General features: G+C 51.1%; 2 protein-coding genes across 2 annotated transcripts; both read left to right on the top strand.

The window, feature by feature from the left end:
- Positions 1 to 2,640: 2,640 nt before the first annotated feature.
- Positions 2,641 to 3,841, top strand: LOC125434413 (myb-related transcription factor, partner of profilin-like). The gene is made up of 2 exons (XM_048499757.1): positions 2,641 to 3,710; positions 3,824 to 3,841. The coding sequence occupies exon 1, from the start codon at positions 2,667 to 2,669 to the stop codon at positions 3,333 to 3,335; it is 669 nt and encodes a 222-aa protein (XP_048355714.1). The 5' UTR covers positions 2,641 to 2,666; the 3' UTR covers positions 3,336 to 3,710; positions 3,824 to 3,841.
- Positions 3,842 to 14,322: 10,481 nt separating this feature from the next.
- LOC125435130 (myb-related transcription factor, partner of profilin-like) lies at positions 14,323 to 15,214 on the top strand. The gene has a single exon (XM_048501191.1). The coding sequence runs from the start codon at positions 14,696 to 14,698 to the stop codon at positions 15,197 to 15,199; it is 504 nt and encodes a 167-aa protein (XP_048357148.1). The 5' UTR covers positions 14,323 to 14,695; the 3' UTR covers positions 15,200 to 15,214.
- Positions 15,215 to 17,544: the final 2,330 nt, after the last annotated feature.

Raw genomic sequence — 17,544 nt, 5'->3', positions numbered from 1 at the left:
TTGGGGGGGACAACTCCAACTCCACCATACTGGCGCCAGGTGCCTGGCAGATCCAGAGGAAACTAGGAAAAGAGGTCTCTTTAAAATGTTTGGGTTTTAGCTGACACATTATACAATCTACCCAGTTGTGCTGGCTGACCCGGCGTCCCCTGCATCTACCCCTCAATCTACCATTCCCGTGGCTTCCACTTGTTTTTGCTATATTCAAAGAGGCGCCGGGGCTCACGACAGCTCGGGAGCTGCGTTCTCCGTTCTGGAAAGGCATCCCTGAATTCCAGATGTGAAAGCGGGTTTACCAGCTGTTCCCTCGTAAAGGCACTTTGCTCACACCCAGAGGCAATGCTCACATTCGAGGGCACATTTCTGTCAGCACATTCTGTCCAGATGCCTTACACAGGTCCAGATGAACTGCAGAGAAGAAGAAGAAGAAGAGTTTGGATTTATATCCCTCCTTTCTCTCCTGCAGGAGACTCAAAGGGGCTTACAATCTCCTTGCCCTTCCCTCCTCACAACAAACACCCTGTGAGGTAGGTGGGGCTGAGAGAGCTCCGAGAAGCTGTGACTAGCCCAAGGTCACCCAGCTGGTGTGTGTGGGAGTGCACAGGCTAATTTGAGTTCCCCAGATAAGCCTCCACAGCTCAGGCGGCAGAGCGGGGAATCAAACCCGGTTCCTCCAGATTAGAACGCACCTGCTCTTAACCATTGCGCCACTGCTGCTTCGTGGGAGAATAACCAAAGCATTGCTAAAATGCAGAAAAGGGACCGAGAAGGGTCAGGATGCGTTCTGTCATTTGGGGTGGAGAGGGAATACCCTCCCAACTATCGCTTTAACTTTGACCTCCTGTCTGACCAAGGAAACCACCGCTTTGTGGCTCTAATTCTTTCTACCTCTGTAAAAATTCTGCCCCAGGGTTCAAGGCGGGGAAACAGGCCACGGATGCTTTTTAGAGTTCAATTCCTGCTAAAGAGAACTTGGATTCGTTGATACAGCTTAATTCTGGGACAGGCAGGGGTAAAAAGAGGGCACAGCCCAAAGGGATGTAACTTATAAATGCCCCCTCTTCCGCTGTGCGATTTAATTTGGATTGCCAGCATTTTCAAAGCTGGCTCAGCGAAGTCATGTGGAAGACAGGCCTATCAATGGCCAAGCGGACCCTCCATGATCAGAAGCAGTGTACCTCTGAATGTCAGCTGCTGGAAGCGCAGCTGTGGGGGTGAGGGGGGTGATCTGGCCTTAGCACCCTGCTTCTGGCCATCTATTTAGTCACCTTGAGAACTGGAATGCGCGGTGTCGTAGTTAAGAGCAGGTGGATTCTAATCTGGAGAACCAGGTTTGATTCCCCACTCCTCCACCTGAGTGGCAGAGGCTTATCTGGTGAAGCGGATGTGTTTCCGCACTCCTACGTTACTGCTGGGTGACCTTGGGCTAGTCACAGTTCTTCGGAACTCTCTCTGCCCCTCCTGCCTCACAAGGTGTCTGTGGTGGGAAGAGGAAGGGAAAGGAGCTTGTAAGCCACCTTGAGTCTCTTGACGGGACAGAAAGAAGAAGAGAAGAAGAAGAGTTTGGATTTATACCCCCCCTTTCTCTCCTGCAGGAGACTCAAAGGGGCTGACAATCTCCTTGCCCTTCCCCCCTCACAACAAACACCCTGTAAGGTGGGTGGGGCTGAGAGAGCTCCGAGAAGCTGTGACTAGCCCAAGGTCACCCAGCTGGCGTGTGTGGGAGTGCCCAGGTTAATCTGAATTCCCCAGATAAGCCTCCACAGCTCAGGTGACAGAGCTGGGAATCAAACCCGGTTCCTCCTGATTAGATACATGAGCTCTGAACCTCCTACGCCACGGCTGCTCCTTCCCACAACAGACAAGGTGGGGTATAAATCCAAACTCTTCTTCTTGTTCTTATTCCACTCACGTTCTGAAGCAGGAAGTGCTGTAGCATTTATTTCTGCACATTTTACATCAGCCCTTAAAGCCAGGACTGGCAAAATAGCCCAACAGGTCCAAAACGCACATTGTGAATTTTGCCTTTGTGCACGGTGAAGGCTAACAGCTGCCAAAACAGCTCCCATTTTTGCACATCCAAATCAGCCCCAAAGGGGAAACCTGGGGAAATAGAACAGTGGGTCCCACATGGAACTTTAAGCAAGCCTTTATTGGCATAGACAGCAGTACAACAATAATAAAAACAGATTAAAAAGCATATACAATACAAGATATACATGTTAGGACGAAGGAAATCTACTGGCGTTTAGTAATTTCCAGGAGAAAGTCTGCCACTATCGTACAGAGAGAAGGATCAGGGTTGTCCAACAAGCAGTGTAATCTAATTAAATCGGGGAGATGGGGTAAATGTAAAGGAGTGAGATTCACATACTTGGATCTGATTTCCTTGAATCTGAGACAGTGAAGTAATTGGTGGGCCAGAGATTCAACTGAGCCGTCGTTACACGGGCACAATCTTTTAGCCTTTTCTTGCTTATTAAATCTGCCATGTAACAAGGCAGAAGGCATAACATTAAACCTGGCGAGCATTATGGCTCTCCTTTGAACAGGGTTTATTAAGCAATGAAAGGAAGGGGCCAAGGCAAAGGGGGAGGATGTTACTTCTTTCTGAGGGTGGGCTCTGGGTTCCAGCACTGCCAATCTTCTCCTTTCCCCACACAGATATGCTAGCCCGCGGCAACACCTCCTGCAGCCCAGAGACGTCTGCTCAGGTTCCCTGCTGTGCTCTGGACGGCGGATTGCTGCGGCCCAAGGAACGTGACTCGCCCGCGCCATGCCAGCCCTCTTCTCTGCAGGCTGTCCAGTTGGAGTCTTCTCCAGCCAGCGTAGGCTGCAGGCCACCTCTGGAACACTCCCCAGCAGAGCAGCGTGCCACCCCGTGCCCCTCCGCCTCCCCTCCCCTGCGGCGCAGGCGCACCCGCCCGGAGGCGCCCTTCGAGCTCTCTCTGGATTTCCTTCAAGCCCAGAGGGAGACGGCCGAAGCCATCCGCGAGCTGACCTGCACCCTGCGGCAGGGCCTAGAGAGGCTGACCGATATCGTGGCTGCCTTGCTGCCCCTCCTTCCCATTCAAACAAGCAGCCTCGTGCACCACCAGGGGGCGACATCTACTCCGGTGCCAGCCCCCTCCCCGGAGACCCTACCCAACAGGGACTCCTTCGTCACCAAGGTGGAGCTGTCCCCGGAGCAGGGTGGGGACGAAGAGAGGCCTCCGCAAGAGGAAGGCAGGCCTGCGGCCGAAGCCAGGCCATCTCCGAGCCAAGCTGTGGCACCCCAGAAACGAAGGAAAGGGGTCCCTATTCGGAAACGCAGGGGCCGCTGGAAGAATTTGTGAGCGAGCCCCGAAGGACCTGCTGCTGCTGCTGCCCCCTACAGACGAAAAAGGGGATAATGCACATCCCGTGGAAGCGGGGTCTTTGTGATGTCCCGCCGTCCCCCCAAAGAGATCCTACTACTACCACCCCATAAATAATGCAAGATTGCGCCCTCCACCATACACAACACTCCCCACGCCGCCTTATTGCTGCTACAGGTTACATTGGTTACATTCACAGCTTACGACCCACAAAGCAAAACGTAGGCCATTTTGGCAACGCACACGACCCTGGTTTGGGCTGGCCCAGGCGAACAGCAAATCCGGGCCAATTAAATGGAGCCCCTTGCAGGTTGCCCCTTCAGGCCGGCAGACCGCCCTTTGCCTAGCACACAGGTGTCAAACTCGCGGCCCTCCAGATGTTACGGACTACAGCTCCCATCATCCCCTGCCAGCATGATGCTGGCAGGGGATGATGGGAACTGTAGTCCATAACATCTGGAGGGCAGCGAGTTTGACACCTGTGGTTAGGCAAGGAGGAATGGATTCAAGGTGCAGGAAAAAGATTCCACCTAAACTTTAGGAAGAACTTCCAGACGGTCAGGGCCGTTCCACAGTGGAATCCGCTGCCTCGGAGGGTGGGGGGAGTCTCCATCTTCGGAGGTTTCCAAACAGAGGCTGGATGGCCAACTGTCAGGAGTGCTTTGGCTGGGTGTTTCTCCATGGCATGGGGGTTGGACTGGATGGCCCTTATGGTCTCTTCCAACTCTATGATTCAATGATTCCTCCTCCCTTCCCCTCCTCCTCCTGCAGACTGATTGTGTTTCAAGTAGCATGCAATGAGAGTTTACAGTATTTTGGAAGGAGGGGGAGATTTGTCTACTAGTGCATTTCCGGGCATGATTCAGAGTGGCAGCTGTGCCCTAGAGGGCCCTCAACAACCTGAGTCCTGGAGACTTGAAGAACTGCTCCCTCAACACTATTCTGATGCATGGCATCATAAGGACTCCCCCCCCCTTCTCTCTCTCTCTCTCTCTCTCTCTCTCTCTCACACACACACACACACACACATATGCACACATACACACACACACACCAGTGGTGGTGTTACCGCGCTGCTCTTGGTAACTTTTACAAACTCCGAGGTACCCAGCTCTCGGCAGCGCCCAGGAACCCAAGCAAGACCCGACACGGCAAGTATAATAAAAAGGAAGGTTTATTGAGATGCTGACCTAAGTGTCAGCACCTCCGTTCCACAAGGCCACCGCGCTGCCTAGCAGCCTTACAACATCTTAAATACACTCTCTCCCGTCGGGAGCCCGGGAGAGCCCAAGACAGCCCACCACCATTCATTAACAGAATTCAAAACAACCAATCATGCATCTGCAACATACAGGAACCAATCAGAGTTCGATGGGTATCTCCTTCTTGGATTTCGCGCCGGAGTAGGGCGAGGCGATGACGTATGCCCTGGCGGGAGAATCACAAAGGGTCCTTCAGGTGTTCGGGGTCAGGAAATGGAGCTTGATGACGATGGCCCCCTTATCTGCCTGCTGACGGGATTCGGCAGGGCGAGGCGCTTTCTCCGAGATCCTCTTTTGTGTGCGCCCATCAGGGGCCTTTACACGTGAAAGGACAGGCTCAGGTGGGGCCGAGGTGGACTCCTGCCTTGAGCCAAGGAGGTTCCATGCAGTCACAGATACAGAGAAAATTATAAATCCTATTTTCTACCTAATACGGTTGGCTTCTACCTAACTGACACAAAAATAAAACATAGTTTAATCCTTAGTCTGACAAAAGGTCCAGAAGTGGAACAGGTTTACTTCTGGCTCCGCTATCAATGGGATCCAAAAATTTTAGTAACAGGTTCCCATGGTGGTGGGATTCAAACTGTGGTGTAGCGCCAATGGGGCTGGGCGGGGCATGACGGGGGTGTGGCCGGGCATTCCGGGGGCGGGGCATTCCTGGGCGGGGCTGTGGCAAGGATGCAGCCGCTGCGCTGGTCCTTGGGCGGGAAACAGATGCACGCAGGCGCAGGCTGGAGGCTTATCTGGGGAATTCAGATTAGCCTGTACACTCCCGCACGTGGGCTAGTCACAGCTTCTCGGAGCTCTCTCAGCCCCACCTACCTCACAGGGTGTTTGTTGTGAGGGGAGAAGGGCAAGGAGATTGTAAGCCTCTTTGAGTCTCCTGCAGGAGAGAAAGCGGGGATATAAATCCAAACTCTTCTTCTTCTTCTTTCTCCCCTCCCCCTGGAGACCAACAGATGTTCTGCTCTATTCAGTCAATCCGGCTGGCTAGTTGGCAAATGCTTCTTCATACTCTTTCTTTTTGGGTGTGTCATGACCTCCTCTGCCCTGCCCAGGGACTCCGAATCCCCAGGAGAAGAGATGGAGTAGGACCTAGCCGTGCAGAGATGCCTTCTTCCAGTGTTCCAGCAGACACCCAGAGACCCAAATGCCACGGCCAGAAAGGGGACCGCCCCAGCAGCCCCTGAAATACGCTGCCACCTCAAGCCAGGCCTTCTGCCGCTGCTATTCCTGCAGGCCAGGAGCATTCCCTGTGGGGCTGCAGGCACGGCTTCACCACAGATCCACAGGGAATGCTCTTGCCCTGCAGGAACAGCAGCGGCAGAAGGTCTGAACTGAGCTAGCCTGAAGGAGACAAGGTGGGATGGAATTTTTAATTTGCATGCCGCTAGTGGTGGGATCCAAAAAGTAACAGGTTCCCATGGTGGTGGGATTCAAACTGTGGCGTAGCGCCAATGGGGCTGGGCGGGGCACGACGGGGGGCGTGACCAGGCATTCCGGGGGCGGGGCATTCCTGGGCGGGGCTGTGGCAAGGACGCAGCCGCTGCACCGGTCCTTGGGTGGGAAACGAATGCATGCAGGCGCAGGCTGCCACGCACGCCGGAGCACCTCCTGCTAGACTGCTTCAAGTTCTGCGCGCTACTGCTGAGAGGAGGGGCGTAACTATGGCCAAATTCACGTGGCAAAGTCACCCATTAGTAACCCCCTCTCGGCACACACAAATAATGAGTAACCTACTCTCAGTTTGGGAAAAGACTCTGTGAGCTCAAGGCATCTGCTGCTGATGAGGACTAAGTCTCCACAGGAGGGCATCTGACTTAAGATTATCCTGGGGTTGCCTCAGCCCCAGGTGTGATTCCCTGTGCCTGGGTTTCTCCTTAGCCTTTGTCTCTGGTCCATGCCTTGACCCCTGGACTTCGGCCTGCAGACATGACTTGCCAGACCTCTGCAGTGACCTGTGCTACTTTGCACCACCTGCCCAGGCAACCTGAGCTGCTTAACTTGTGTATCTAGTTCCCGGCTGCCTCAGTCATCTGCTACTGTCACAATATTACACCCATGCGTACTCCAACTCACTAGGTGAGTATCATTTCAACATTATCTTTCTATCACAAATATACAAAAAAATTTCACTGGTAAGTACACCGTCAGGTATGGCTAGAAAACCTCTAGATTAGGTTTTTATTTTGGCAGTCCTTTGTCAAGCCAATAATTGTTGTACCAAGTATTCTTTTTCTTACTCCTCTAGGAGCACAACTGTTTTTTCTTACAATAGTTTCCAAACTGAATTTCAAATTTCACTTGAATGGCTCTTCTTTAAATAGTCCTTCTCTCTGGATATCAGGATCGTAGTTTTTTCTTGGGAGGGTTTAAACAAGGGTTCATGGGACGCTATGTTAGGGAATAACTGTTGTTTTTAACTGTATTTATATTACCAATATTACAATGATTTTATATATGATGTTTTATGTTATAAACCGCCCTGAGCCCCCCGGGGATAGGGCGGTATATTAAAGTAAGTGAGTGAGTGAGTGAGTGAGTGAGTGAGTGAGTGAGTGAGTGAGTGAGTAAATAAATAAATAAAATTGTTGTTGCTGCTGTTGCTGTTGCTGTTGCTGTTGTTGTTGTTGTTGTTGTTGTTGTTGTTGTTGTTGTTGTTGTTATTATTAATGCACAGTGATTTCCTTTGCTTTCCCTGTAAAGGGAAAGAAAAAGTTGCACTTTAACAGCATTCGAAAACTGCAAGGCTTCTCTGATCTGAAAGCACAGTGAATTCCGAAGAGAGGAAAACATGTGCGTAACCAAGAATCAAACCAAAAGGGACGGTACGCTCTATGCACAGGACCACAAGTGTATAAATGGCCGTTAATAGCCTTGCTCCGGTCTTGCAAACTGAGGGCTGCGGCTTCCTTGACTGAGTCGATCCGTCTCATGTTGGGTTTTCCTCTTTTCCTGCCGCCTTCAACTTTTTCTAGCAAAATGGTCTTTTCCAGTGAGTTTTGTCTTCTCATAGTGTGATCAAAGTATGATAGCTTCAGGTTTCTTGGCTACTGCAAGATGTAATGTGCTGCCATCAGCTCTGCTGGAGGGAAGATTTAAGAATATGGAACGTTCTAAAAAAGTCTGTTCATGTGATATGACTACAGTTGAGACACTTGACCATTCTTTGGGTGTTTCCGCACTACAAAAGGGAGTGAAGGTCGACTCGGTTCCCTTCAATGGGGGACGATTCCTGGCTGTCCGCACAGCAACTTCCTTGGCCCCCTGGAACCGAGCTAAGTGGGCGGGTACCTGTTTCGCTCCTCGATCGTGATTGGCGCTTGTGTTACGGAGGGAAACGGGAACGTTCTTTGTTTTTTTTTTACAGTTTCCGTACGTCACAGCTACGTAGCATTGACACGCTGAACTACTTCCGGCGCAGTCGGAGCTACGAAGCTTTGGCGCCAAAATTTTTCCAGTCAGTGATTTCTCCTCGTCACTTTGAACGATCTCGATATCGTAGCTTCGAAACGTGAGGGAAACTGTATTAAAAAAGCCGCGCTCTCTGCCTGTCACGACTCTCCCGTTCTGCGCAAGCGAACGAAGCGGCTCCTGATTGGTTGAATGGATGCGGTGTCGTTTCGATGCGTCCGCATTTCGAAGCTTCGAAGCGATATCAACCTTGTTCCACCAGCGAGTCGCAGTTCATAACTGCGACAGGGATGTCGTGGTTCCGAGTGGGGGGAACAGAGACAAGACAACGTCGAGCTCGGTTGTAGTGCGGATACACTGAGTTGAACCTGAGTAGAAACCGGTACAACACAGTAAGTGCGGAAGCACCCTTTGTTTCTATGCCCTAAATACAATAAGATACACATGAAATACATGAATTCCATTTCCTTGCAATGTTCTCAGTGGCATGAGTGTTATAAGGTACCCAATTTCCTGAACAGCTCTGATGTGCTCTTTTGTGAGACTGTTGCAAATTTTATACTGGAAATTAGTAATTTTAACTGCATTTCTTAACCTTGTTTTGTTTTAAAATTTTGTCCTGTTTTGTATGCCAACAAAGGCTTGTGTTGTAATGATAGCCTCAGCTTATCATTTTGGCTTCAAGGAACAGTTCAAGTTTTGTCTTTTGGGCAGACTATGGTGTCGTGCTCCTGGATTGTCCAATAACAAGACTCTGTGTGGTATCATCAGTAGGGTCTCACGAAGATACTCTGAAATTTTGGTGCTGCTATTTTATAATTGCACCCTTGACAACAGGCACCCGCTAAATTTCCCCAGATTCTCTTTTTAAATCCACTCCCTTCCTGCCAATGCTTATTTTCTTTCTTTCTTTTATTCTCTCAATGCCTAATAAAGAAGAAGAAGAAGAAGGAGGAGGAGGAGGAGGAGGAGGAGGAGGAGGAGGGGGAGGGGGGGAGGAGGAGGAGGAGGAGGAGGAGGAGGAGGTGGTGGTGGTGAAATCCACCCCCTTCAGCATGGATTTAAAGGGAGAATCTGAGGTCCCCAGTTTAAACATTGAAAGTGATGCTGTTTCATGGTGGGGGATACTCCACCCCAAAATAGCATCACTTTCAATGTTGTTTAAACTGAGGACCCCAGATTCTCCCTTTAAGGTGGATTTAAAAGGAGAATCTGGGCTCTCTAGTTTAAACACCATGGAAAATAATGCTTTTTGGGGGTGGATTCCAGCATCACTTGTTTAAACGAGGGAGGCCAGATTCTCCTTTTAAATCCACCTTAAAGGGAGAATCTGGGGTCCCCAGTTTAAATAACATTGAAAATGATGCTGTTTCCCCCAATTGGGGGGACTGGATACAGCACCATAAAATGTTTTCATAGCAGTAATAAAACATGTTGAAAGCATTTTGAAAATGTTTTCCAAAAATTATTTCTGCTGTGTGGCATGGCCCATTGCTGTGTTCAGATTTGTGAGTTGGGGCATGTTCTATAATATGATGGTGACTTTGAAACGACCTGGTGGAAAAATTTATTGTTTGGTCACGGTGGGGGAGGGTGGCCACCCATGGGGGGGGGCATCAAACTCAGGTTTTGCCTAGGGCTCCAGTTTGCCTATGTACGCCTCTGCTTTCCTGGAGGTCTATATGGATAGACAGTTAAGAAGAAGAAGAAGAAGAAGAAGAAGAAGAAGAAGAAGAAGAGTTTGGATTTATATCCCCCCTTTCTCTCCTGTAGGAGATTCAAAGGGGCTGACAATCTCCTTGCCCTTCCCCCCTCACAACAAACACCCTGTGAGGTAGGTGGGGCTGAGAAAGCTCCGAGAAGCTGTGACTAGCCCAAGGCCACCCAGCTGGCATGTGTGGGAGTGTACAGGCTAATCTGAATTCCCCAGATAAGCCTCCACAGCTCAGGCGGCAGAGCTGGGAATCAAACCCGGTTCCTCCAGATCAGAGTGCACCTGCTGTTAGCCACTACACCACTGAGCACACCAGCATATCACCTATTATGCAATTCTAGAAAATATGTTTAATGAAGAGAAATACTGGGGGGGGGGCACTCAAAATCAATGGCATTATTGAAAAAAATAATTATTTTTAAAAGTGCTGACCCGTTGAAAATCCGGCAAGCCACCAGAATCTTGATTGCTGTGAGCAATTTTATAACTACCTTGTGTAGAGAAACTTAACAAGGAGAAAATAATGTCAGGCATGTAAAGAAAAAATTCCATCTTTGCACCAAAATGAAGAGCCTGCTGCATCAGAGATATAATTTATGCAGGGGTGGGATCCAGCAGGTTCTCACCAGTTCCCGAGAGTGGGTTACTAATGATTGGTGTGTGCCGAGAGGGGGTTACTAATTGGGTCTGCTTTTCTGTTAGAAATTCCATTAGGTCCAAAAATCATAAAGTCCTGTTGTTTCCTATGTGGCTGGTTAGCGAAGGTAGAAAACGGGATAATTCTCCCTGTTGGGCTGTTTTGAAAACATGTTTTAGAAATATGGTAAAGTCCCTTGTTTAAGGAAAGTCTCCTTCTTTTGATTTCTAGAAACAAAATTAAGTATTTGAAAGTATTAAGTATTTGACAGGCAGTCAATTAGAGGAGAAGTAGTTGTGTCTGTTGGCAGCAGACGATAGGACTTGCTACAATGAGCTTAAATTATGGACAGAAAGATACCAGCTGGAAATTAGGAACTTTTTTTTACAGAAAGAGTTTTTTACAGTAACAGAGAAATTATTAATGCCCCGCCCCCGGAAAGCCCGGCCATGCCCCCGTCGTGCCCCGCCCAGCCCCATTGGCGCTACATCACTGTTTGAATCCCACCACCATGGGAACTTGTTACTAAAATGTTTGGATCCCACCACTGAATTTATGCCTGTACAATGATAGATTTTCCCACTGGCTGCATGAAGATAAATCCTTCTGGTGTGTGAATGCCTGGTGTGTGAGTCTGATCATACAAAGTAGGGATGAGGGGATATTTTTTATTGGTCCAGTCACAGGGGTCTGCAGCCTGCGGCTCTCCAGATGTTCATGGACTACAAATCCCATCAGCCCCTGCCAGCATGTTGCAGGTTGCAGGCCCCTTAAACTATGAAAATCAGAAAACAAATAGAAATCTCCAACAGAGCTGAAACAAAACATGAGCTCTTAAACATGGTACATTAAATGGTTTAGGAGCTACCTACTCCAATGGGCCGTGCTGGCAGGGGCTGATGGGATTTGTAGTCCATGAACATCTGGAGAGCCGCAGGTTGCAGACCCCTGAATGTCTCTTTAAAGAAAGAATATGGAGGAAGGTGACCTCACCTGCTGTTTTGCTGGGGAATACCCGAGCTGATTGGTCACACCCCCCTTATGGGTCCAGCTGGGCTCCACGGCTGCAGATTCCTCCTTGATTCCCTGCTGAGGAGAGGGAGAGAGGGAGGTTGGTGTTCCGTGTGGGTTTAGTTGCTGAAGGGGGACGTGTGGGGTGTAGTAGGGAGTGTTCACGAATAGGACAGAGTGGGGATGCTTGGGTAGCTATGGGTATTGCATTCGAGGTGTGATCTTGAATGCATCTTTTTTTGTGGGGGCCCAAGTCGCATGAACAGCCAAATCGACCTTCTGCCACCCACCAGGAGAGGCAGTTGGCTCTCTATCTGTCCTGCCACAGTGACCCAGACTGGATTATTGTAATTTGCTCCATACTGGACTTCCCTTGAGATTGCTCCGGAAACAGCAACTGGCCCAGAATGCAGAGTCAAGGGTATTTACAGGGACCCTATAGGAGTGCAAATTTCTCCTGTGCTTCGGCCGCTACACTGGGCGCCAGTTGAATTCCGGATCGTGTTCAAGGTTCTGGTGTTAACCTTTAAATCTGGAGTGGTCTTGGGCCCTCGTATCGACAGGACTACGTCTCCTAGTACAGTGATGGCGAACCTTTTCGAGACTGAGTGCCCAAACTGCAACCCAAAACCTTATTTATTGCAAAGTGCCAACATGGCAATTTAACCTGAATTCTGAGGTTTTAGTATAGAAATGGTTGGCTCCAAGGCACGCAAGTAAGCTTGGTGGTAGTCGGTGGTTTGCTTTGAAGCAACTGTGCAATGCTTCGAATGGGTGAATCACGACCCTAGGAGGGTTTACTCAGAAGCAACCAAACTTACACCCAGGTAAAGGATCACACTTTCGTTCTTCCCATTAAAATCAGTAGGATTTAACAGTGCTTAACAGGGTTACCTACGCTGCTTCCCCAAAACTAGGTCTTAGGTTTAATGCTAATAATCTCCCTGAAATAATTACACTATTATCACATGACAAACTCTGTGCACGCGTGCCCACAGAGAGGGCTCTGAGTGCCACCTCTGGCACCCGTGCCAAAGGTTCGCCACCACTGTCCTAGTATCACCCCTGGAGAATGCTATGCTCCTCCGGAAGTAGACTCATGGCCCGAAGGACATCCAGCTGGCCTCAGCCAGGAGCAGAGCATTTTCAACCCTGGCTCCAGTGGAACTCTCTGCCACCGGAAACCAGGGCCCCTTGGGATGTAGTGCAGTTTTGCAGAGCCTGTAAGACACAAATGTTCCGCCGGCCTATAGTAGAGGCAGCACCGACTCTGCCATCTTAGCTTCCCCCCCCTTCCCCTCTAACTTCCCCCCACCCCCTCTCCTTTTCACCCTTTTTCTTTCCGCCACTCCTCTGCCCCTGTTTATTGAATATGGTAGGTTCACCGGGGCGGTGGGGGGGGCACCACTTTTTGCTTAGTTTGTTTTTACTACATGATCTCCCCCACATTGGAAAACTGGATTGGAAATTTTACCGGTGCCAAAGCTTTTTAGATTTTATGTTAAAAGGGTTGGGTTTGAATTGTTATTGGGCTGAATTTTATTGTATTGTGTTGTTTGTCTGTGAGCTGCTCGGAGCCTGGTCTTTGGCAGGGGTAGGGCGGGCAGGATGTTAGCCCAAAACAAAGTAAAAAAAGTCAAGTGTGTTGGTTGAGCTGATTTTTTTTTGTAAACTCATTTCCCTCCAAGTCCAACTTTGTCCCTCCAGATATGCATGGACTCCCATGCTGGCAGGGGCTGCTGGGAATCCTAGTACATGCACATCTGGAGGGACAGAGTTAGGTACCCCTGCTGTACATTAACCCACATTCCATTAGAGATAGACCACCAAGAGTCATATTTTTAGAAGGAGGAGGAGGAGGAGGAGGAGGAGTTTGGATTTATATCCCCCCTTTCTCTCCTGCAGGAGACTCAAAGGGGCTTATAATCTCCTTGCCCTTCCCCCCTCACAACAAACACCCTGTGAGGTGGGTGGGGCTGAGAGAGCTCCGAGAAGCTGTGACTAGCCCAAGGTCACCCAGCTGGCATGTGTGGGAGTGCACAGGCTAATCTGAATTCCCCAGATAAGCCTTCACAGCTCAGGCGGCAGAGCTGGGAATCAAACCCGGTTCCTCCAGATTAGATACACGAGCTCTTAACCTCCTACGCCACTGCTGCTCTCCGTGATCCAGCCTCTATGCTGTGGTGGCGAACCTTTGGTACTCCAGAAGTTGTGGACGACAATTCCCATCATCCCCTGCCAGCATGGCCAATTGATGGGATGGAAATTGTAGTCCATAACATCTGGAGTGCCAAAGGTTGATGGGAATTGTAGTCCATAACATCTGGAGTGCCAAAGGTTCGAGAAAAGACACAAATTGCAAATGCTGGAATTGGGGACTGCAATTCCCATCAGCCCCTGCCAGCATGGCCAATTGGCCATGCTGGCAGGGGCAGATGGGAATTGGAGTCCACAACATCTGGAGTGCCAAAGGTTCGCCACCACTGATTGGTGGAAACTAACATGCAGAAAAAGAAAAGACACGAATTGCAAATGCTGGGATTGGGGTGGGGAGCGACCGGTTTGTTGTGATGTGAGGGCAACTTTGGGGAAAAAAAGCTTTGACAGAAAGTGGCTGGCTCGGCAGCCCTCCTCCGCCACAGGCCGGCTGCAGGTGCCTCCACCTGCTCAGGTGACCCGCTTCTGGAGGAAAGCAGCAAGGAAAAAAGCCCCTCTGCTCTGAACCAATCTTTCCCCATTCCCAGCAGCCTTTGCAGCCCCCGGCCTGCTGTTGGAGCGGGCAGGGGGCCAGGGTTGCCATGGAAACCGCCCAGGCAGCCCCTTGGCCTGCTGGGAGTGCGGCTAAGGAGTGAGCATGCCCGAGCAGGAGGAGGAGGAGGAGGAGGAGGAGGAACCAAAGAGCAACCGGAGGGAGGGAGGAGCGGGGGTGGCTTTTCAATGCAGCTGGGCAGCTGGAGGGGAGACTCCCGGGCCCCGAGCCCTCCCCACACGCCCTGACCCAGGTGGGCAGGAAGGGCTGGGGGGCACCCCTGGAGGGGAATCTGCAAAGCAATGTGTCTGCCTGGCACCGTGCCCCCTTCCGCAGCAGCAGCACCACCGCCGTGCCATCCCATAAGCTTTCGAGCACCTGACCGGTGATGCCAGAAAGCCAGCGCTCTCCGGGGACCAGCGCCCACTCGCCTCTCTCGGCGGCACGGTGCCAGCCGCACGGTGCCCAGCTGAACACAGAGCTGCTTCAGGGCCAGCAAGAACTTCGGTGAGAAGAAGGGGGGGGGTGTTTTCTGGACGCACCCCCGGCATGTCTGGAGACAGCGAAGAGGTCACCCGCCTCCGCAAGCCACGCTTCTCCTACGAGGAGAACCAGATCCTCATCCAAGAGGTGCGGGCCAATTACGGCAAGCTGTACGGCACCCAGAGCCGGCGGGTGACGGTGGCCGAGCGCCGGCGGGTCTGGGAGGGCATCGCGGCCAAAATCAACAGGATCACCAGCTGGAAACGCACCGGTCAAGAAGTGCAGAAGCGCTGGAATGACTTCAAGCGGCGCACCAAGGAGAAGCTGGCGAGGGTGCCCCATTCCACCCAGGGGACGGGCCACGCCGGCGACGAGTCCTTCTCAGCCGAGGAGGAGACCCTCTTTGCCATCCTGGGGCCCGGTGTGATGGCGGGCACAGGCCGGGCAGAGCCCAGCCCCATGCCGAACACCCCAGGGTTTGCTCACAGCTACCGTCTGGCAGCGGAACACGGCACAGGTGAGTTCGGAGGGTGCCAGGTGCGTCTCGAGGGCAGGGAGCCCACGGCCTGATCGGTTGCAGGCAAAACCTTGGTTGCTTCCGATGCCTGCCTTCCTGAAGCATGGAGAAGAGTCGTGACGCAGGACAGAATGGCCAACAATAACAATGTCGGGCGTGCCACTTGGCAGGTTGGCATTCGGACCAGATTGGGGCGCGGGAGGAAATTGCATGTTCTAGTGGTCAGTTTCTAAAACAAATGGATGCTGGGCGGGGGGGGGGGTGTCAGGCCAGGCTTAGCCTGGGACAAAATGAAGTCATAAACATGGTGCCTCTGAGTATTGGGTGAAGGGAGGCTGGGAGAACTCCCAGGCAAGGCCCCGGGGTCAATCCGAGCCTCAGTCTTGTTAAAAAGAAGAAGAAGAGTTTGGATTTATATCCCCCCTTTCTCTCCTGCAGGAGATTCAAAGGGGCTGACAATCTCCTTGCCCTTCCCCCTCTGCACAACAAACACACCCTGTGAGGTGGGTGGGGCTGGAGGGGAAGCTCCGAGAAGCTGTGACTAGCCCAAGGTCACCCAGCTGGCGTGTGTGGGAGTGCCCAGGCTAATCTGAATTCCCCAGATAAGCCTCCACAGCTCAGGTGGCAGAGCTGGGAGTCAAACCCGGTTCCTCCAGATTAGATACACGAGCTCTTAACCTCCTACGCCACTGCTGCTCCTGGAGTTTGTGGGTCTCTCTGCTGATTTTGGGGGGGACAACTCCAACTCCACCATACTGGCGCCAGGTGCCTGGCAGATCCAGAGGAAACTAGGAAAAAGAGGTACTCTTTAAAATGTTTGGGTTTTAGCTGACACATTATACAAAATCTACCCAGTTGTGCTGGCTGACCCGGCGTCCCCTGCATCTACCCCTCCAATCTACCATTCCCGTGATGGCTTCCACTTGTTTTGCTACTATTCAAAGTAGGCGCCCGGGGCTCCACGACAGCTTCGGAGGAGCTTCGTTCTCCGTTCTGGAAAGGCATCCCTGAATTCCAGATGTGAAAGCGGGTTTACCAGCTGTTCCCTCGTAAAGGCACTTTGCTCACACCCAGAGGCAATATGCTCACATTCGAGGGGCACATTTCTATCAGCACATTACTGTCCAGATGCCTTACACAGGTCCAAGAATGAACTGCAGAGAAGAAGAGAAGAAGAAGGAGTTTGGATTTATATCCCTCCCTTTCTCTCTCCTGCAGGAGACTCAAAGGGAGCTTTACAATCTCCCTTGCCCTTCCCTCCCTCACAACAAACACCCTGTGAGGTGGGTGGGGCTGAGAGAGGCCTCCGAGAAGCTGTGACCTTAGCCCAAGGTCACCCAGCCTTTGGTGTGTGTGTGGGAGTGCACAGGCTAATTTGAGTTTCCCAGATAAGCCTCCACAGCTCGAGGCTAGGCGGGGAATCAAAGCCAGTTCCTCCAGATTAGAGCGCACCTGCTCTTAACCATTGCGCCACTGCTGCTTAGGTGGGAGAATAACCAAAGCATTGCTAAAAATGCAGAGAAAAGGGACCGAGAAAGGGGTCAGGATAGTTCTGTCATTTTGGGGTGGAGAGGGAATACCCTCCCAACTATAAACTTTAACTTTGACCTCCTGTCTGACCAAAGGAAACCACCGCTTTGTGGCTCCTAATTCTTTCTACCTCTGTAAGAAGAAGGAATTCTGCCCCCAGGGTTCAAGAAGCCGGGAAACGAGGCCCGCGGATGCTTTTTTGAGAGTTCAATTCCTGCTAAAGAACTTGGATTCGTTGATACAGCTTAATTCTGGGACAGGCAGGGGTAAAAGAGGCTTACAGCAAAGGGATGTAACTTATAAATGCCCCCTCTTCGCTGTCTGCTGATTTAATTTGGATTGCCAGCATTTTCAAAGCTGGCTCAGCGAAGTCATGTGGAAGACAAGGCCTATCAATGGCCAGCCCGGACCCTCCATGTGATCAGAAGCAGTGTACCTCTGAATGTCAGCTGCTGGAAGCGCGGCTGTGGGGGTGAAGGGGTGATCTGGCCTTAGCACCCTGCTTCTGGCCATCTATTTGAGTCACCTTGAGAACTGGAATCGTAGCGATTGATTAATGCATTAGTTAAGAGCAGGTGGATTCCTAATCCTGGAGAACCAGGTTTGATTCCCCCACTCTCCGCACTCCCACCCTGAGTGGCAGAGGCTTATCTGGTGAAGCGGATGTGTTTCCGCACTCCTACGTTACTGCTACAGGTGACCTTGGGCTAGTCACAGTTCTTCGGAACTCTCTCTGCCCCTCCTGCCTCTACAAAGGTGTCTGTGAGGTGGGAAAGAGGAAGGGAAAGGAGCTTGTAAGCCACCTTGAGTCTCTTGGTGGGGACAGAAAGAAGAAGAGAAGAAGAAGAGTTTGGATTTATACCCCCCC

The sequence above is a fragment of the Sphaerodactylus townsendi genome, linkage group LG06 (assembly GCF_021028975.2).
Source record: "Sphaerodactylus townsendi isolate TG3544 linkage group LG06, MPM_Stown_v2.3, whole genome shotgun sequence".
NCBI lineage: Eukaryota > Metazoa > Chordata > Lepidosauria > Squamata > Sphaerodactylidae > Sphaerodactylus > Sphaerodactylus townsendi.
Note: the sequence above shows the minus strand (reverse complement) of the source record. Positions and strands in the feature narration are given on the sequence as shown.

Excerpts from the sequence above, each read along its gene's own strand:
- LOC125434413 (XM_048499757.1), top strand. The coding sequence starts at position 2,667 with ATGCTAGCCCGCGGCAACACCTCCTGCAGCCCAGAGACGTCTGCTCAG.
- LOC125435130 (XM_048501191.1), top strand. The coding sequence starts at position 14,696 with ATGTCTGGAGACAGCGAAGAGGTCACCCGCCTCCGCAAGCCACGCTTC.